Source organism: Stigmatopora nigra, chromosome 4 (assembly GCF_051989575.1).
Source record: "Stigmatopora nigra isolate UIUO_SnigA chromosome 4, RoL_Snig_1.1, whole genome shotgun sequence".
NCBI lineage: Eukaryota > Metazoa > Chordata > Actinopteri > Syngnathiformes > Syngnathidae > Stigmatopora > Stigmatopora nigra.
Genome location: NC_135511.1, coordinates 18,141,119 through 18,161,554, shown reverse-complemented (window position 1 = coordinate 18,161,554; position 20,436 = coordinate 18,141,119). Strand labels below are relative to the sequence as shown.

At 38.4% G+C, this 20,436-nt stretch overlaps 3 protein-coding genes across 4 annotated transcripts in view; all 3 read right to left on the bottom strand.

Annotated features, from left to right (window-relative positions):
• Positions 1–5,092, bottom strand: part of cfap299 (cilia and flagella associated protein 299) — a 35,484-nt gene extending 30,392 nt beyond the window's left edge. The window contains exons 1-2 of the mRNA XM_077715910.1: positions 4,864–5,092; positions 2,463–2,588 (exon numbers count right to left, since the gene is read on the bottom strand). Of these exons, the coding sequence (XP_077572036.1) occupies positions 2,463–2,588; positions 4,864–4,989 (252 nt within the window). The 5' untranslated portion in view covers positions 4,990–5,092. The remainder of the gene's footprint in view (positions 1–2,462; positions 2,589–4,863) is intronic.
• A 1,146-nt stretch (positions 5,093–6,238) lies between these two features.
• On the bottom strand, positions 6,239–10,103 carry fgf5 (fibroblast growth factor 5). Its single transcript, XM_077715523.1, has 4 exons — positions 10,030–10,103; positions 9,728–9,978; positions 8,604–8,707; positions 6,239–6,589 (listed from the first exon to the last, which is right to left on the bottom strand). The coding sequence occupies exons 1-4, from the start codon at positions 10,101–10,103 to the stop codon at positions 6,239–6,241; spliced, it is 780 nt and encodes a 259-aa protein (XP_077571649.1).
• A 4,389-nt stretch (positions 10,104–14,492) lies between these two features.
• On the bottom strand, positions 14,493–20,153 carry prdm8b (PR domain containing 8b). Of its 2 annotated transcripts, none has more exons than XM_077716123.1 (4): positions 19,937–20,153; positions 18,290–18,543; positions 17,151–17,382; positions 14,493–16,192 (listed from the first exon to the last, which is right to left on the bottom strand). In XM_077716123.1, the coding sequence occupies exons 2-4, from the start codon at positions 18,521–18,523 to the stop codon at positions 14,928–14,930; spliced, it is 1,731 nt and encodes a 576-aa protein (XP_077572249.1). In that variant the 5' UTR covers positions 18,524–18,543; positions 19,937–20,153; the 3' UTR covers positions 14,493–14,927. The 2 variants fall into 2 exon arrangements, with proteins under 2 accessions (XP_077572249.1, XP_077572251.1); XM_077716125.1 differs by having other exon boundaries at positions 18,290–18,539.
• Between the last annotated feature and the right edge of the window lie 283 nt (positions 20,154–20,436).

Here is a 20,436-nt window from a genome sequence, read left to right as displayed (position 1 = left end):
GCCACTGGCTTCCGCGTGACAGCGCCATCTTGGGGGGGGGGGGGGGGGCAATGTTCGACGGGCTGGATTAAAAAGCCTAAGGGGCCATATGTGGCCCACAAGCCGCAGTTTACCCACACTGCTTTCGACTTTTAGTCCATTCTGCTCATTCCAATCATTTTCAACCATTTGTTTGGTTATTTGCAACAAAAAAAATTAACAAAATTTGCCTGAAATGACTGAATAAACACATAAAAACAGCTATCATCTCACTTATCAGTAAATTCCCAATAACGACAAATTGGAATTGTAAATGTACAGCTAGCTAATGAATTACTCTCCATTAGCATCCTTGCGAGCTTGTTAAGTAGCATTTTTTAGCTATTAAGATGTCTTATTTATGAATAATAACAATTAAATTTGATGGCTAGATGTGATACTAGTGTGTGGCCATAACAAGAATTGCTGATGTTGCTCACAAGGGCCCTCAATGTTGATTATATGACCAAATATAAGAAAAAAATGTTATAAAATTGACCATGCCACCCTAAAAATATCATTTATCTCCAATTAGTAGCAAAACTGGGCTCATATGTGGCCCGGGGGCCGTAGTTTGCCCAAATCTGCTCTAAAAGAGAGCAACAAAAAAAATCTACATCGTCCTTGAGAGAAGAGGCGAGCCGGGCCAACGGCGGGGCAACGTCTCCACTCCCCCACGTATTTTATTACCACAGGTGCAGGGGTAAAAAAAAAAGGAAAAAAATGGAGGGAGGGCGGCGTACGCATTGATCAGATGCACGCTACGGGCTGGCTTAATTGAAAACAGCTCTATTTATACACCTGCAGGCACTAAAGGTCTCCGGGAGAGCATGAAAAAGGGAGGAGGAGGAGGAGGGCTTGGAAAAAGAAGAAAAAAGAAAAAAAACCTGACAGAATGGTGAGAAAAGACACCAGACTGGAAGGTGAAAGAGCTTCCCCTGAACAGCAGGGCGGGGGAGGGGCTTTAAAAGGGGGTTTGGGGGGTGTCCACAGGTGCAAAACGCTTTACGACAACAACAGAGTGGACGGGAAAAAGTTGTCTTTGTGTTGGAGGGCTTGGTGAAGTGGCTTGGCAGGTGTTAGCGACCAGCTATGCTACATGAACAATGGAGGAGAAGGAAAATGGCGGTGGTAGTAATTCTTGGGAAATTGCCGAGAAAAAGTTGTTCAAGGTTTGTCGGATGGAAGTCATTTGGCGTTTGGGGAGGGGGGGTTAGGATTAAATTTGCAGGGGGGGTTTTATCTTTAGCTTGTTTGCTTGGTTTAAAGTTCCTGGTCTCAATTTAGTGGATTTGACAGATTGGACAAGATGGAGGTCTTTTTAAAATAAACGACCTAAAAAAAAGTGTAAAACATGGTTTTGAGGAAGAGAGAAGGACTTACGGGAAGAAAAGGAAGGGGTTTATATTGGGGGAATAAAGATTATTCTTTTTATTTCCAAAGTAAAGTTAGGAGTATTTACTTTTTCTTAGATTAGGGTTGAAATTGGTGTCATGTATTGACAGTATAATGTCAACATTTTGGCAAATAACTCTTACATGCTAATCTAAATTAGCTTAGCATAAGACCTATGAAGTGTAGTTTTGAGTTTGATTTAGTTAATAAAGGAGAGCACATATTTATATTCATTATTAATATATATTCAATTGATTGACTCTGTAACTTGAACATTTTGTAAGTAGAAATGCACTTTATATGAAAATGTCTGACACAACTACCAACTACACCCTTCAAAAACCAATTAAACCCTTTAAAATTGGTCAAAAATGTCCCAAATCATCAAATTGATAGACTGACTGGATGTGTTTTTGTGTGTTTGAATCACTATCGTCATTTTACACAGTGCAATCCATATTTTGTAAATGTAGATACCATATTTCCTCGCATATACGCCATATTTTTAGCAAAAAAATGATGACTGAATCAAGGCTATGGCTTATAAGCGCATAAATTAGACTTGACATCCATAATATACCATAAAGTACGAAAATGCGTCCAATACGGTCATTTATTTCAAAATATAGAAGAAAATGTTTAACGAAATATATTTTGACGTCTATGAATGAAATTCAAGACTTTTTTTTACATAAAACTCAGGATATACTGTATATTTTATTTAGCTTTTATCTCAACAATAAAGATCTGTTTATCAATAAAGGTTAAACAAACTTGTACAAATTCTTCTACACAAAAAGGCTAGTCAAGCATTTATGTCAAAATCTTTTTTTTATACGTTTCATACCGTGCAAGTGAATTTGGAAGTCAAACCCTTGTGGAAATGGATACCCAGCAGCTTCCTGGAACCCCCACACATACACGCCCGTTCACACACAAAAGCCACTCGTAGTCGTCACATAAAGTTTTCAGAGCGTGAAAGTGCTTCCAGATATGTCGCGGGCGCTTTTCTATGCGGGTGACGCCTCCCCCGGAGAGGAAAAACTCACCGAGTCCGGTTCCGGCGGGAGTCGGTGGCCGAGGCCGATGCTGTTTTCCGCTGTTGGAATTCCTGCCGACTCAGCACAGTGCCCTTGTGTCCGTGTTCCAACCGGCTTGCGGGCCGACTCCTTACTCTGGAAAAACAGAAAAGGGTCCATTTTAAACCTTTTTAGAAATGGGTTTCAGTCAAAAACATTCATTGATCTGGAGATTGTTAACTTTCAAATTCAGAACATAAACTTAAAAGTGATTTTATGCGTCAAAATTGCATACCTGGCAACCTCGGCCAATTGTTCCCATGAATAATGATAGCAATTCCTCATATTAAGTGATAATAAAATGCAAAGTGGCATATATTTATTCACATAGGGTGTACTTAAAAGTATATAATTTTCCCCAAAGTGGACAGGGGCCCAATCAGAATGCACTAAATTCAAGATTATGTAGATGGCTATAGACAGCTTGACTGTACATTGCTTGCTGACACGCTATATCTATATAGTTAAAATGGCGTTTTCACTCTGTGACAAGTGACAAGACGATCCAGATTAGAGCCAAAATGGCTAAAACCAAATCACTTTTACAAAAAAAATACTTTTTAAAAACATTTTCTCCTGAAAAAAGTTATTATATGCATACACAATTAGAAATTATACCAAAAAAATATAAAATACGGGAAAAAATTTATAAATTGACTTGGGAATTGTCCAAAATTGGCTTGATTTCAATTCTGTGCTTAGATATTTGATATGATTTTTAACCAGTCACTCCTCTTTTTTAGGAAAAAAATTGGCCATTTATGCCAATATTTGATAGATGATCTATATACACTATGACTAGCCTCCACCCCAAAAAAAAACACCCCCGAATTATCGCCATAACAGCACTTTTCCCCCCCTACAAAAAAACTGTACTTTCAAACCGTGAACGGAGCGCTTTGTTAGCCATTTTGTGCAGGTGTTCTCGGTGCCGAAGCGTCATTGACGTCGGCGTCCAAGCATCAAACCGAGCTGTCAGTTTGTACGCCGCGGCCTGTCAGCTTGCCGCCCCGCGTCCGGAAATTCTGAAACCCACCCCCACAACCCCCAGCAACCGCTCTTTTGATGCCGCTCGCTAGGAACCATCCCCGAGTCCCAACGTTGGCCCCGAAACGCCGTCTCTTCACGCCGGACGCGTACCCGCAACATCCATCCTGGCGTCGGAGGTGATGACTTTGTAACGTGACCTCTCCCACCACCTGAAAAGCCCCAAACAGCGGCGGCCAGTAAAAACAGGCCCGGGCGGCGAAGCCACGTATCGGGGGGCGGCCGTTCCTCGGCATGGTGGTGACCCAGTCCGGCCTGGACCAGTTAAACAGTGATTGACGACAGCTGATTAGCAGGTCAGATATGGCTTGTTGATGCCCGGTGTGGACACAGGTGTTCAAACAAAATGGACTCATATATCATCTGCAAGCGTGCCATCTAGCGGAATTGAGGTTAAATGTTCACAAAGGAGGCATTCTACCCCATTCGAACGTTCCTGTGAGTATCAATTGAGCGGCGCTTCCCTCTAGCGTTTTATCTGAGAAACTACATCAACAAAATAGGGACAAATTGGATTTATACATCTTCGGAGTACATTCTACAAACATTAGTGGTCAATTGTCAAAGAATTTGATTAAATTTAAGATTTTTTTGGCAAAAGTTAGTATTCTGATTCATTTTAATTTAGCTTCATTGTTTTTTTACAGCAGGTGCTCCCTTTCTCTAATTATATACTATCTTGTGTTTTAGCGCCTCACCGCGGCCCACACAGGCAAATTCAACTAAATAGTAATTTCATAAATTACATTAAATGCAGTGTTTTAAATTCATTGACAGACGTGTATTTTTAAGTTTAACAATCCATAAATGTAAGGTTAATAATGAATTAATTCGTTACACAACAAAAAAATACAATAGTTTTACACTTTTCTGAGAACTACTTTCATGATGCTATTGGCAAAACTGACTCTTGACTCCTTTTACTGGTTATTATACAAAAATATACGTAGCACTATAAAAAGAAAGCTCCTTATATCGAACGGGCAGTTGTAATTTGGGGTGGGTTTTTTTATTTAATTGAAAGTTTTACCTAGTTTTACTTCGTGATTGGGCTGCGTAAATACTGTCTTTACGACCTGGTAACTCTGTCTAAAAGTAACATAACTAAGTAAAAATAACTATGTTATCAAATTATGAAACAGTCCCAGTTCGGTACACTACATTTACATGCACATATATGAACACAACAACCATTTGTTTTAAATAATTGGGGTTGGGGGAAGACGCCATTTTGTCCAACACAAGGATAATACATAATGTATCTTAACTTGCAGTTTGGTTATGCTATTAAACAAGCCAAAAATAAGGAGCAAACTTTACTCACTCTTAGGAAGCACAATTCAATCGGTGTTACTTTGGAGTCCAAATACTCTTCGTAGTTTTTGAAGGGTTTGACTGCATTGTCGCATTTGTTTGACTCCATTTTCCTGGTATGTAGTCGAGTTACCATGGCGCGTTTTCTTGCCGGAAGCGGAAGTCGCACACGCCTGTACCAATCAATGAAACCCCCCTGCTCACCTCAGTTAGCAAAGTCAGTGGTTCAATCCGATGTCTTTATTTGCCTGAAATGCAAATAAAATGAAATCTGAGGTACGTAATTGTGATGTTAGATCATCTTCAAGTTTTATATAATTCCTTTTTCTAAAGTGTTGAATCTGATGGGCGATCGACAATCGAACAAGGGATAACTTTTTTTCTGTAGATCTTAACTACACAGGCGATTATGGAATTCGTGCCATAAATGGTATCGTCCTGTTTAAGTAGTATTTTGTTTTTCTATAAAAACGGAAATTTCAATACTGTCTTTATTTGTAATTTAATCGTCACATAAAGTCTCATTCAGTAAATAAATTGCAAAGCGTTCTTGAAATGTGTGCAAAAAATATTTTTCCTTTTTCGACACATTTATCTTAAATAATTCTGTAAAGAAATACTACTTAAGATTACATTGGATAAAAGTTTTTATTTTAAGGTCATATTTTAAAGAAGAAAAAATGAGAAAATGATCAGCTTTACAATGAAGGTTTTATTATTTAACAATACAAAATATGTAAGGGAAATTCAAGTAATGCATTTTTCTGATTTATCATTCATGCAAAATGTACATTTATTTCCTCAATAAATTACAACTAATTTTGTAATATTACAATTATATTGACAACACAATAATTCAGCATATTACTTGAAAAATACAACTCCAGGCTTTTTATATGCAAACAAAGAGTAATTAAATCCAAAATAAAAAAAACGGACTTTCAATAAACCTTTATTTAAAAAACAACAACATATCTTTATTTAATTCTAATCCTGTAACGCTATATGATTAGAAAATGTAATTTGGTAATTTTTAGAAGTTTCTTGTATCATTCAAACTTAAAGTTTTTATCTTATTTTTTCCACCATTTTCAAAATGACATAAAATGCTAATAATGGGCCATTTTTACAATATAAGATCAGTATATTCACTTTTTTCCTTTAATTTCACGCCAACATTTTTCTTAGTAACAAACATTTGGGAGAAGAAAGTTAATACAATATAGTCCATTTTTATATTCAGAGACCAGAAATGTCCAACTTGGCAGTTTTCTGAAAAGCACCAAATGCTTAGCCAGCTAGCTTGCTAACTAGCTAGCTTTTTTTCCACATTGCAGATGGAAGATGTCAGGAATGTTCCGAAGTTTTCTAGAAAACAGTCTTTTCTATCCAAACCGATACTTAGGCCAGTATTTGACTTGTCTGGTCTGCGTCCCGACCTGGACTTTAGTTTTGTCCTCTTTAGCGGGCGTTACCCGCCGTTGATCGACTTTCTGTTCCGTGACGGCGAATCCGCTTTCGCCGTCCACGCCAAAGCCGACCCTGGGCAGGAAGTGCGTGGAGACGTGCTTGGCTTTAACTCGCGGACTCGAACCCATCTTGGCTTTGCCTCGCTTGTTGAGGGCCACAAACCATTGGCGACCAGTCCTTCGGTTCCAATGGAGTACGGAAGCGTACGTGGTGTAACTGTTCTCTTGGAAACGCTCGCGGAACTTGCAGTCGTCTGTGAACGACATCTAGCCCAAAGATAGGAGAATAAATCATTAAGATAATTGATTTTCAATTACAAATGTCCGTGACAAAATTAAATTTTAAGGGAAAAACAATGGCATATATTTTTCGGGAACATTTTTGGGCAAAAAAGTACTATTATTGTATTGAATTGATTGCTTTTATTTTTATTATACAAGTATAATGATATTTAAAGCTTCACCACAACGTGCATAAATAACAACAACAAACAAATAAATAAATAAAAAATAATTGAATCAGAAGTCAACTACATAAATATATAAGGAAATTACATGACAAATAACAACAACAAACAAACTAATTACTAATAATCTGATAGATATCTGACTTAAAAAAAACTAGCAAACACACAAAAATAAGATTTTTACCCTTTTAACCCCAAAAAATGACTATACATTTTAATACATCTTTTTATATTAACATTCAAATATGTAAATAATATTTTTTTACCTTCTAAATCAATATTTCTTGCAAAATGTTGTCACAAAGGCTTATTTACAATAGTAAACAACTTTATTTTTTCATGTTTACATCCCGTCTCCACAGCAAACCTTGAATTAAGGTCACGGCTGGCTAGCTAGCTACTTACTAGCGACTCATTACAAAGTCAGAAAAAGACGATGTCATGGCCGTCAAATTTACGAGGAAGCATCTGGACGCGACCACACAAACGTGCAAATAGTTCCCACGTCATTAGCTCGCATTAAGCTAATTACCACACATCGTAAACCAAAGCTAAACGCGCAGCGGGATATGTCTTCTGAGCTACTTTGCCGTTGGTTGCTAACCTGTGCTAACCGCTAACAAACAAAACTGCTGGAATTTACTCATTTTGACTCTGTATTCTTTTTTATTTGGCAGTTATGGGAACCAGACACAAATGTGGGTGTTCTCCTTGTTTTGTGGTGCCATTCCCAAGCAAAACAAACCAACAACAACAGGTATGAAAAATTGAATTTTCCTCCACTTTTCACGCCATAACAACGTTGCAATTTTTTGTACACAAAGGGTTTAGGATGTCTAGTTTAAATCAAATCAAAAGTTTTTATTGTCATTAAATGCAGCTGCATATATCAAAAATTGGTGAGAAACAAAGCAAAAAAAACTGGAGAGCTAAAGAGCCACTGCACACACATGTGCCGCCATTTTGGATCTTATATTTTTAAAGAAATTAGTAGGTTGTTGTTTGTTAAACTTGGGCAAAAGTACCAATGTCTTTAGACATTAATCCTATAAAGTTTGTCCTTTTGCGTTACTAAAAAAATGGCAAAAAAATTAACATATTTTCCCGCATATAAGCCGCCCCGTCGTATGAGCCGCACCGTTAAAATTGCCTTAAAATGGTTTAATTTGCCAATTCTCCTTGTATAATTTTATTTTATCTGTTTATTTTTTCTCTATTTTGAAATAAATGACCATATCAGCCACATCGTTTTGTGCAAGTTAAGTCTAATTTATGCGCATATAAGCCGTACTCACGATTCAATCATATCTATATATATTTCCATGATACACTTTAATTGCAATTTCTTCATTTTTATTGGGTTTTTCAGAGTAGTGATGACTTAGAATTGCCACAAAACAACTTGAATTCATGTCGTTTTTTTTAACCGTAGCGGTCGCCTTTGAAGTAGCCTCTTGGCCAATGGCTAACCGGATTTACCCAAACAAAAGCAGGGTCCTCAGAAGGGTTCCCTGGAGAACCCCTAATCGCTTTCCACTTGCTTCCTATTGATTTCCATTTCAGCTGCGTGTTATCAACCAAACCAGACACCACTTCATTTTCCTCGCCCGCTAATACGTGCTAACTAGGGGTCATTCCTAACGCTAAGCTAACCAATGTTGCGCGAGAAATTTGTGGCTAGCAAACATACATGTTAAACTTTCAATAGTCTCAACTTAATGTCAAATTATGGCTTGATTGTGATTTCAAAACAATGTTTGTACTACTATCAACGTACATGTAGCATGTTAGCTTAGCATGTTGCTAGTGCTCACAGTGGCATGAAGTCGTCCTCTGTTATTCATGGCCAGGAATCGGTTGCTGTGTACTCCTCGGATGCCGATCACCCCCTGCGACACGGCAAAAAGCTCCAGAATACCTGAAAAGTCCAAAGACAGACTCAGTCATTGATTGGTCCATCAGGTAAGAGTTTTTTTTAACCAATTCATGCTTGTCTAAAATGTCCTATTGTTGTCATTTTGCAATTACAGTATTCCCTCGATTAGCGCGGATTCACTACTTTGCGTTTTCTGCTATTAATTATTTTTTAAAAACATTTTGAAGTTGTTTTTAAGATTACTGTATGATGATGTCAAGTGAGATATTTGCAAATTTTGTCATAAATCATGAATTTTAATTGCATTTTTTAAAAATGTTAATTCGATCACTATTATAAGTGTAAGTAGTTCTACTTTATTGTAGTTTTTGGTACACAGGTGAGTTTTTTTTTCAATTACACTGGTGTTGATGAAGACATATGCTAGATTTGTACTTTAAAACGTTCTTCAATTAAAAAAATGTGTTAGTGCATTAGCATTTTGAATTGAATTGAATTAAATGCTTTTATTGTCAGTATACAAGTATAATGAGGTTTAAAACTTTACCACAAAGTGCACAAATATGACAACAGACCAATAACTAATCAATAAACAATAACAATAAATAATCAATAAATAAATAAGTAGTCACATAATAAGTAGGCCTTAAAATAGGGCTTTAAAGCTTTAAAATAGCCTTCAAAACCTGTCTTAAAAAAGAAATAGTTTGAATTTGGATGACTTGTTCAAAATTTGAAGTCATTTTCAGGCCTAAATTATCAATTATAAAGTATTTAAAATCAGCTTGTAATGCATTCTTAGGATAAAAAAAAGACTTGCTATCATTCCAAATGAGGGTCAAAGGTGAAAATGCGGTTCAAACCAATATTAACCAATGTTAGGCTTTCAAATCAGTGTCACAATTCCTATCACAATTCATTTTTGGATCTCATACCTGGATTAAGGCTCCAAACACAGTTTAGTTTCACATAAAAATCCATAATCCAAGTTTTAAAAATCCCAAATTACCCCCCCTGACCCCCCCAACCCCAAAAACCACATAAACAAAAGCGTAAACTTACTATGCGGGTCGGCTTGATGACTCCCGTTGATTCTTCCATCCGAGTGAATCTGGAGATGGAAGCCGATCCCCACCCTGCAGTAGAGCCGGCAAGTCCGGCGCCCCGAGCGGACTTCCCGCTCCCCCTCCCCGCCCCCCTCCTCCCCATGCACCACCGCCACCACCACCAAGTGCGCGAGGGTGAGCAGGTACAGCCAGACGTTCATGCTCGACCACACGCCTGTCCGAGCGCTCGCATTTCCAACTGAAATCCTACACGCCAACGCACAGCCACGATATTTATACCGCCCATGATCTCATCGCCCCGGGCATTTAACCGTCCTCCCTCCCGGGTTGTCGTCGTCGGCCCGGGTGCCGGAGCCACGCGTGCTGAGCATCTGAAGTTTTGGCGCGCGTTAACTCGGGCGCACGTCTGAGCGAATTACCCGCGCCGCAGAAGGGGGAGGCGAGGACGCGCACTGTTTAATTCAAGGGTGTTAGACTGGGGTTGGCTTATTTTTATCAAAAGTTGTTGTTATATTACATTCATTTTTGTAGCTAGGTCTACATTGTCTTCTGTGTCTGTGCTAGCTACTGTAAAACTGGAATTTCCCGAATATGGGATATTGGTTCACGGGCCGCTTTAACGTCAACTTGATTTCACCATTTTGGATATAATTTTTTGATTTTTTTCATTTAAATGGATTAAAAGAACTGGATTAAAATCCCTGAATATTCCGTTTTTTATGGATCTAAAACAATGTTTATTTGAGATTTTTTAAATATATTTTTAGATTTTACAAAATGATTTTTGAACTAAAAACACAGAAAAATGGATTAAAAAATGACAATTATTGATTTAAAATGGGAAAATAAGGAAATTTAATATACATCCATACTTTTCATTTAAATTTCATCCTAAAACAGAAAGTCAGCACTCATGATTGACTTTCTCGGACCACACAAAGTGATGTGGCGGGCCAGATTTGGCCCCCGGGCCGCCACTTTGACACCAGTGGTTTATGAAACGGTACAACCCAAAATATAGCAGGAATTAAGCTTTATTGTTTTAAAAGTTATACAATTCCAATTATTCATCTTTACATTCATTACCTGAACCACTTTACCTTCACTGGGATTGCGGGGGGTGCCGGAGCCTATCCCAGGTAGTACCACAAGTTCCTCAAAATGGGTCACAGCAGGGCTTTAATGTCGTCAGCCACGTTTCATCCCCAACACCCAAGCCCCTCCCTTCCATGGATTACAAGTCGCAAAGCTAAGCTAATTGTCCGCAGCCGGCTGATTTTGGGCCGGTCCGAGCGTCGCCCGCTGTGTAAACAGCACGCCACTGTCCCTAGCGTAGCGCCGTTCTGGCGGCCCGTCAGCTAATCCCCTTTGCTCGTATAAACAAGGAGCGGCGTGCCTTTTTAATTCCACAAGAATCCACCAACATGTTTTGGGTCGTTCCTTTGATCGTGTAAATACAGTCATACCTCTACTTACAAAATTAAATGGCGCCAGAACTTTTTTGTAACTTGAATATTTTGTAACTAGAGCAGTACTTTATATGTAAATTCTGTATTTTCTTCTTCCATGGTCCTCAAAAAACTACCAACTCAAACTTTGTCAAAAATGAACCCGATTTTGTATGAAAAATGCAAGAAACAGACAAAAATGAAAGAAAATGATTGAAAAAAGTATTATCTTAAATTAGCTAATTTCCCAAAACATGCATGCTAAGCTAGCTAACATGCTAACACTCTAAATTGCTCCTAGCTAGCTAGTTTTTTTTTGTCTCGTGCCCTGCCAATTCAGGGTGTCCTCATGGCTGAAATCAACTAGGATAGGCTCCGGCACCCCCGTCCGTCCACAATCCTTGTGAGGATAAGTGGTTCAGTAAATGAATGAATATTATTAAAATCATATTCTGCAGGTAAAACTACAATAATGTAATTTCAGTTCGCCTATTACCGGAAATTGACATGAATTAGGCTCCGGCACCCCCGTCCCCTTGTGATCCTTGTGAGGATAAACGGTTCAGTAAATCAATGAATATTATTAAGATCATAAAACTATAATAATGTGAGTTCAGTCCGCCTATTACCAGAAGTTGACATTGAAGCCACACCCCCAAAATACCGAGTCGGGACCGACTTGGGAGCGTAAGGTTAAGGTTGGAGTCTTCCTCGAGACTCGTCCCATTTCTGGCCGGCCGCCGCCTAGTCGAACGGTTAATTGGTCCAAAATGACGGATACGGGCGAAAGGTCGAGCGTGTACGGTCTATTTTTGGGGCTTGGCTACCTGCTGGACTTTAAGTGTTGTCAGCAAAATGGGCGTAAAAATGTAGCGTGACCACGGCCCCCTGCCAAATGGAAGTGCCAACTTAGCACACGTATAAAGTGTCCTCGTGTCTATGACACAAGCGACAAAGCATGAGGTCACTAAATATCACTCATCAAAAAAATAGTGTGTGTAACTGCGACATAGTGTGTGTTGTCGGTGTGACGTCACGTGTATCGTATTTTTTGCCTGAAAGTCATCGTGCATGAGTGCCTTTATATTTGTGTATATTCAAAAAGTATTCGATTCATTGTCTTATTGTAGTTCTTGGGCTGCACTTCCGTTCTGTGCCACAGAATGTCGCTGCTGACCCTTTTTTCGCACTTTTCAAATCAATGAGCGTTTAGTTTCTTCACGTATATTGACGCTATTTTTATATGCGCCTTGTAGAAGTACCATAACTAATACAGAAGGTGACCTTGTATTACTTTATATCAAATTTACATTCACCTCGAGCGTAATTATAGCTATAAATACACGCAATTAGTTTAAAAAATATCTGGTATTGTTAAACTGTACAACCTGCAGTTTATTTGCCTTCTTTTTTTTTAGCAATTTGTAGCATAGTAAAAATGCTTAATGGTGTAGTAAAGGTTAATTTCCCTCGCAGTATTTTTATTTAAAACACGTTTTATGATTGAAAAATTGGAATGTATTCATATAAATGTGACCTCTAAAATTTCATATTTTAAAGGTTCAATTTAATGTCATAGTACCAATTTAAAATCATATTTAATACTTTAAACTTACCTAATACTAACCTATTGTTTTATTGTGAATTAATTTAAAAATAAATGAGCTTATAGTTGTTGAAGCCTCTTAATTGTAATTGCTCTATAAATCATTAAAAAATGTTTTGAATTTCATATTTTGAGATTGTTTGCTTACTAATATAGATAATAATATAAATTCATAACATATCTTCATTATAATGACATTTAACACAAAATTTCAGTTTTTAAATACAAAAACAATAAAAAAATATTATCGCAGCCTATGTTGAATTATACCTTCTTTGTCATATTTATAAAATACATATTTAATATCTCAAAATGGTTATTTCGCACTTAATGAACAATTAAAATGAATTAAACACCTGCAAAATCATAATTTAGCATCCTAACACCCCCCAAAAAACCTAAATAATATTATCCTCTCATTAAACATATTTAAAATCACCATATTTAAAATATTTTATCAATAAAAACGAGGAATAACAAGATATAAAAAGCACAAAAGAGCAAGACCATTTGAAAATAAAGCTATTTTTATTGTCATTGCATTCAACATGATTAGATCAACTGTCATACGTAATAAATTTCCCGAAAAAAAACAATAAAACGTGGCCCCACCCCCCACACGGGCACAAAATATGCTTATGATATTTGACGATCACATTTTTGTATTTCAAATGGGAGGGACAACCGCCATTTTTTTTTTTTTGTGTATTGACACGCCAGCCACACGTCGGCGTGGAAACGAAACGTTTTGCCGTGATGGTGCATGCAAAGTTATAATCGTGTAAGATATAAAATACCACTCACTATATACATTTACACATATTTCCATATCTTCTCTTATTAAATATGGAAGTGCTTCATAAATAGATTCATTTTCAAACGTGACATTTATCTTTTGTACACAAAAAGGGAACCTTCCAGAAAAGGAGTGCAAAGGGGAGGAGCCAGGGGGACGCCCGGGGGTGCCGTGAAGAGACGTTTCTGTCTTTTGCCAGGCTAGATTTAGCTTATTAAAAATGTAGAATGTTATAATTTTCTTTAGGCATTCTCGTATGTTATTTTAGTGGATTTAAGACTATGTGACTTATGCTAGTTGGCTATATTTAGCACTACAAGGGAGTTAGGACTTGGTTTTTGTGGGGGATTGTGGGTAAAAACTGTCAGATTTGGGTATGACTGTTATTGTAGTTGTGGTCAAAAGTTTTGAGACACTCTAGGCCAATCAGAGCTTGTCGTTGAGAAGCTTTAAAATAAAGCTAAGTGAGGATGGTGCTTTTATTTTGGAATGTAATGCATTGAAATTGGTTGGTTATGATTATGTTTGTTATGAAAATGGTCAAAAATTGTCCAGTTTTTTTTTTGTTTTTCTGTTAGTGCGAATGGCGGATTGGTCGCCAATACGAGAGGAGTATATAATACTTGTGGTGGTGCGTTAGCCTATTTTGAGGACATTTGTGTGCGTAATTTTGGGAATATTTTGAAGGGAAGACAAAAGCAAACAACCCTCGATTGGTTGAATCTGAAAGTCAGGGTGGAGGCGGGGCTTATAGAGCCAAGAAAGGTATCAAAATGTCAAACAAAATTACAATTAAGTTTAGTGTAAGGTTGAATTAAACTTATTTTAAAGTGTCTGCATTGTAATCCGGGTTATTTTAAATTTGTTTTTGTTATGTTATTAGCACGTTGCCATGCAAAAAGTCTCACTCTGTCTAATTTTAATACTATTAAACACATTTTAGTACTATTAAACCACTAGTTATTTGTTATTTTGTTAATAGATGGTGAATTATAACAAACAAAAATGTTTTTCTAATCCAAATATCCAGTTTTTGGTGGGTTTTTTTCCAAGAATTGGAACCAATTAATTAGTTTTTAGTTCATTTCTATGGGAAACGTTGATTTGAGTTACGAGTAAATACGAGTTCAAATCCCAGAACTCCCTCAGGCTACAATGTCCACTCCAGGGTAATAAATCACAATATGGGAGGAGCTAAATCTAGCCAGGCCTGTTACCCAACCACTAGCGCATTGGGTGTATTTTACCCAAATCAAATCGACCAATCATTTTTAGGGAGGAATTCTGTTTGGGGGCGGGGTTAAAAGAAGTCTGAGAACCTTTTTCTAAGGTCACCCTAACCCAGTCAGTTGTGCGAGGTCATGTGACGTGAAAGATGATGGCGTTCTCGGAAGGACTCGTTACAGATTGGACACTTGAGCTTCTCCTCGCGCCGCCGTTTAACCAACGGTTCCATGGCGTACTCCTTCTTGTGATGCGAACGCATGTGGTAGACCAGGTCGGAAGTCATACGGAACGAGGCGTTACACTTGGCGCACCAGTTCTGCGCCGGCAGGCACAGCGACGTGAAGGAAGGGGGCAGTAGAGTCAACGCCGAGGGCATCTGAAGCTGGACTGCGCTAGAGTTTTTAGGCCAGAAGGTGGCGGCGGTAGCGGCGGCAGTCGCCGCGGCAGCCGCCGCCGCGTAGACGAAGGGGCTCTGCTTAGCCACGCCTCCCGGGACCGGGCAGTTAGCGCCCAATTCGGCGCCTTGTAGCTTAGCCGCCAAGTGGTCCGCTTGGTAGAGGCGGCTGGAGGAGATAGTGTCACCTACTGGTGGGTGGCAGTCCAGCAGCTTGGGCGCCATGACTAACGGGGAAATTTGCGAGTAGGCGGAACGAGCCGGTTGGCTAAAAGCGCTTTTACGCTCGTTGGCGCCGCCCTGGCTGACGGAGGTAAAAGCGCTGGCTGTAGGTTGTTGCGTCTCGGAGAGGACTTGACGGATATTTAGGTGTTTCTCTGAAGGACCGCCTCCATTGGGGCGGTCTTTGTTCTCAGAGTTTCCGCTACTGCCGGATATGGTTTTGCTGCTACCGTGGTTTTTCAAGGTCTGGATGGACTTCTTAACCTCGGTAAAGGCGCTGCATTTTGTCTCCGAGGGTCCGGAGGATGGTAACGCCCGGTTTTCCTCCAGTCCGTAAACGCCACGGTAGTTCTGAGCCGAGGTAGCTAGTTCTTCCTTGGATTTGGACTGCGCTAAACTAGGTCGTCGGCAATCCCGTTCGTCCACGGAGGAGAATTTTCTCTTCCCGGAGCTTTCGCTACTGCAGACTTGGGCTTCTTTGTCGCCAGCCGGGCTGTTGCTTCGGTTGTTTTCCATATCTCGGGCGAGGTTGTGGAAGTCCGTGGAGGGTTTGCTGGAGTCGCCTTCGAGGCGGCCGTGGTTGCGTTTGGGGCTGCTTCGGGCGGGTGTGGCGTTGGGACGGTCGGGGCTGCGTTCCCTGGTGGGTTCCTCGTCCGCTCCGGTTAGGTTTTGTAGTCTTTTGGTGCAGCGGAAGCGGAGGTGGGCCAGGAAGGGGAACTCGAACTGGAATCTCTGGCCGCAGTCTGGGCATGAGTTGTGGTTGCTGCCTGGTTATTGGGACAAAAATGATGGTGTTAGTTTAGAGTAGTCTTGTAGTGAAGGTTCAACACATTTAGATTAGAATGCAGGTGTCAAAGTGGCGGCCCGGGGGCCAAATTTGGCCCGCTTTATCAATTTGTGCGGCCTGAAAAAGCAAATCATGAGTGCCGATTTTATGTTTTAGGATCAAATTAAAATGAAGAGTATAGATGTATATAACATTTTCCTGATTTTCACCCTTTTAAATCAATGATTGTCATCTTTTAATAATTTTTTTCTGTGTTTTTAGTTCAAAAATAATTTTGTAAAATCAAAAAAATATATAAAATAGCTAAAATCAACATTGTTTTAGATCTATAAAAAACTGAATATTCAGGGATTTTAATCCACTTCTTTTTAATCCATTTTTAATTTAAAAAAATCTAAATATTATATCTAAAATGTTCTTAGATTAGAACTTTATTTCATCCTGGGAATTTCCAGTAATTGCAGTCGCGAACACAGACACAAAAAACAACATAGACCTAGCTAAAAAATGGATTTAATATAATAATAACTTCAATAACCGAAACTTAACTCAGGTCCATGAATACTCCCCATAAATCCCTGATATTTGCGACCACCAACACTACTAGGCTGCGCCATTTTTCCAGAAAAACTATCTCAAATGAAGCATAACGGGCAGAAATTGTTGCCATGATGCAGTATCCACAAAAACCTCCAAAAATACTATCATTCCTGTACTCTTAACCCAGAACACTTGCCCAGAAGACTTCAACGCCAAGCCCTACACTGCGCCCAGCTGCCCGAACCACTTCATCAATCTTAAATCCTCCAACCAAATACCCCAACTCCATCTTTTAGATAATCCCGTACCATCCACCAGCCTTAGAAAAGCCACCCCGGTGGACTAAACCACTCAGTAGGACCCCGAACCTCTTCACAGTGTGAAGCTCCTCCCCTCACCTTTGCTCTTGGCCGGCACCCTTGCAGCGGTGAGCAGCAAAAGTTCCACCAGGTCCTTCCCGTACCACACCAGTAGCTCCTCGTCTTTCTCGATGCGCCTCAGCGAGCGATAGAAAAGCTGACCGTTTTTGACGTACGCCTCCAGGTTCTGCTCGTCTTTGTCCCGAGCCGATTGGACAAGGCGGAGCCACATCAGGCCTTCTGACGTGCTATTGGCTGCCGACGTATCCACCTGTCGAAAAATTTTCAGGTTAGCGATTTGTGCTAACTGCAGTAGCGAATTATTACAATTCAGGTTCTCTTGATATAGTGCCATTTAGTTTAATATAATATTGTCTGTTTGTGAAAAATATTATATTCATATCGCAATATCATATCAATGGTGATACCGGCCATTTTATATCTTTGTTATTTCCAAAATATTGCCGTATAATATTACCAGAATTCAAGATTAAATACTTTTCTCCTTTTACAGTGAGGACATGTCATAAATTTTTCTCTATGTATTTTTAATCATCATAATTCTCCAAAGGGTATCAATATATCACAAAAAAAAAACATACAGACATTTTGAAAGTATTTTTGATCAAATATTGACGAGTTTAGCATTTTTAAACCTCACATTAATGATGACTTTTTGGTTCAATTGTGACAATTTTGGTATCAAAATATTCAAAGTCACATACATATAAATTCATCTATTTTTAAATATCATAACGGGTCTTTAATCCCCCCAATATAGCAAAATACCACTAATTTGCCTGGTAACACTTTTTTTATTAAAAAAATCTAATTATACATTAATTTTTTTCCTGCAAAAAACACAATTTTCACATACCCACAAAACCACTCCAATTGTACTCATCAAAAACTACCGTCATAATCCACCAGCTAAAAAATACCAAAATACGACCATTAAAAACATCTAAAATAGTCCTACAATTGTTTAATCTTGCACTTTAATCATTTATTTTTGATTTTTCTGTCCCTCACATCATTTTTTTATCATATCTAAATCATTTTAGGACCACTTATATGTTATTTTTCTCGATATACTTGTAAAATAACGCCACTAAATGCATTTCATTAAATTAAATAATGTAACTCAATGGCGTCCAATCATCCAAAATGGCGCTTACCCGAAAGATATACGGCGCCGTGCGTTTGTCGGTGGCCTTGAGAGCGACGAAAGCGATGCTGTCGTACATGGACGTGTGACTTAGCACACACGGCCCGAAGATGGCGCTCTCGGGCACGTCGCAGGTGGTGTAGACGCTGGTGAAGATGTCCGTCAGACATTGCTGCACCGCCTTGGCGTCGCCGTCCCACAGCGGAACCTTGTGCTGCTGTGGTTGCGAGCTCGATTCCTCCATGGTCCAAGGTCCGACTCTGCCTTGACAAATATGACGCTCAATTTTAATAAATAGCGACCTTTTTATTTGAAAATATCCCCAAAAATCCACAATTCTGTCCTCTGTAGAGGACATTTTGTAAAACTAAATATCTCAAATACAATGCATTCAATCGTATTAACTTAAAATAATATTAAATATTTTTATAGTATTCTGATTACTTTATATAGATTAAGGAATTTCAAAATAAATGCCATTGAACACTTTTTTTCTGAAAATTAGGAGTATATAAGACGTTTTTTTGCTTTTTTGAGCGTCCAACAAATGTTTTTTATCTATTATAATACTTTAATTTGACCAATTATGAATGTATATTTAATATTTTTTAATTTTATTGCACTGAGCGTTTTTTTCAAGACATTAATAGATGTTTTTTTTGAAAATAGGTTGACTAATTTATTCTATTTTATTAAATTCTGGACCACTGATAATAGTAAAACTAAAAAAATATTATATTTTAGACAATAAAACAGCCTAACTGTGTTATTAACATTTAAAAATAACCAAAATACATTTTAATGACGTTGTATTTTTAGCTATTTAAAAGGGGAATATAATCCTCCACAATAAATTCCCATTTTCTACACGTATTAATTTAATATCTACGCTCCAAAAACAATATATAAATCATCATTTTAATACCCATTGATTCAGTGCAATATTTAAGTGGAATAACACAAAAGAAAACGGAATAAATTGCGTTTATGGTTCAAAATTACATTAAAATCTTCTTTTTTGTCCTATTTATTTAAGATGAGTGTATAATATACTGCCGTTTTTTTCTCCGAACGCCCGTTTTTAATTCTGTTATAATAATGAAAATAGAACAGAGCTTAATCCTGATCCCGTCATAAAGTCATCCATTCTTTTCATTTTTTATCCTCTTTTTTTTTATATGACAATCCTCATTTGCATAATCCGCCACTTTCCACCCGGCATGGGAGAGAGTGTAATTAAAGCAGAACGAGTGCTTCATTATTATGATGATGACTTATTTCTTTCTTTCTTTCATTCTCCTTTAAACTGGCACCTGATACACACACTCTAAATATTTATTCCGGAATAAAAAGTATCATTTTCGGATAAAATTGCATTTTGAATGGACATTTTTGAAAAATAAAGCCTTTGTATCTATGACAGGTACAAAAAAATATGTTTTTATGTGTAAATATGATTTAAAAATGCAGTTTTAATCAATTTGAGTCAAAGTTATTTGACAAAAATTGATGTTTTGACTTGGTATTTTGCTCCAAATTGGGATAAAATCGTCCTAAATCGCGATCTAGATAATCTTTTTTTAAAAAATATGATTTATTATTATTAATATCAATATAAGCGAACCCACTCAGACATCCATCCGTCCATTCCGCTTACCTCTCGTGTAGAATCGGAATAAAATAATCCACCAAAACGGCCGAATAAGAAGTAAGAAAAAGCAGCGAAAATGTTCCTCAATGGACTCGGAGCAGGACTAGTACCAAGACCAGGACCAGGATTAGGACCAGGACCAGGACTCGGAGCAGGACGCGTCCCTCCCGCATGCAGCACCCCCGCACGTAGACACGCACGCACGACGTGTTCCGATGTTGTGGACGTCTGGCTGGGCGACGCGCGCGTTTTGTCGGCCGCACATAATCTCTCCAATCAGGCGTGTCACTCCTCCTTTTTAACTCTTCGTTGTCTGGACACTCTTTGACAAGAGAGACCACCTCCATCCAACCCCCTCTTTATTATTGCCATTCTCAACCAAAACCTGCACATTTTATGGCACTTGAGGGAAATCGCTTTTTTTATTATTTTATTTTTTCAAACATTTTACCAGTTTTATTCACTTTCCTAGAATTATTCTTCACTCTGAATCAGAACCCATCGAG

What these genes read in the sequence shown, in the direction of transcription:
- fgf5 (XM_077715523.1), bottom strand. Translation starts at nt 10,103, where the DNA reads ATGCTCAGCACGCGTGGCTCCGGCACCCGGGCCGACGACGACAACCCG. An exon ending in TCATCAAGCCGACCCGCATA is followed by an intron (nt 8,708 to 9,727) that starts GTAAGTTTACGC and finishes TGGACTTTTCAG; the next exon opens with GTATTCTGGAGCTTTTTGCC. An exon ending in GAGGACGACTTCATGCCACT is followed by an intron (nt 6,590 to 8,603) that starts GTGAGCACTAGC and finishes TCTTTGGGCTAG; the next exon opens with ATGTCGTTCACAGACGACTG.
- prdm8b (XM_077716123.1), bottom strand. Translation starts at nt 18,523, where the DNA reads ATGGAGGAATCGAGCTCGCAACCACAGCAGCACAAGGTTCCGCTGTGG. An exon ending in CGGCGCCGTATATCTTTCGG is followed by an intron (nt 17,383 to 18,289) that starts GTAAGCGCCATT and finishes ATTTTTCGACAG; the next exon opens with GTGGATACGTCGGCAGCCAA. An exon ending in GGTGCCGGCCAAGAGCAAAG is followed by an intron (nt 16,193 to 17,150) that starts GTGAGGGGAGGA and finishes CCCAATAACCAG; the next exon opens with GCAGCAACCACAACTCATGC.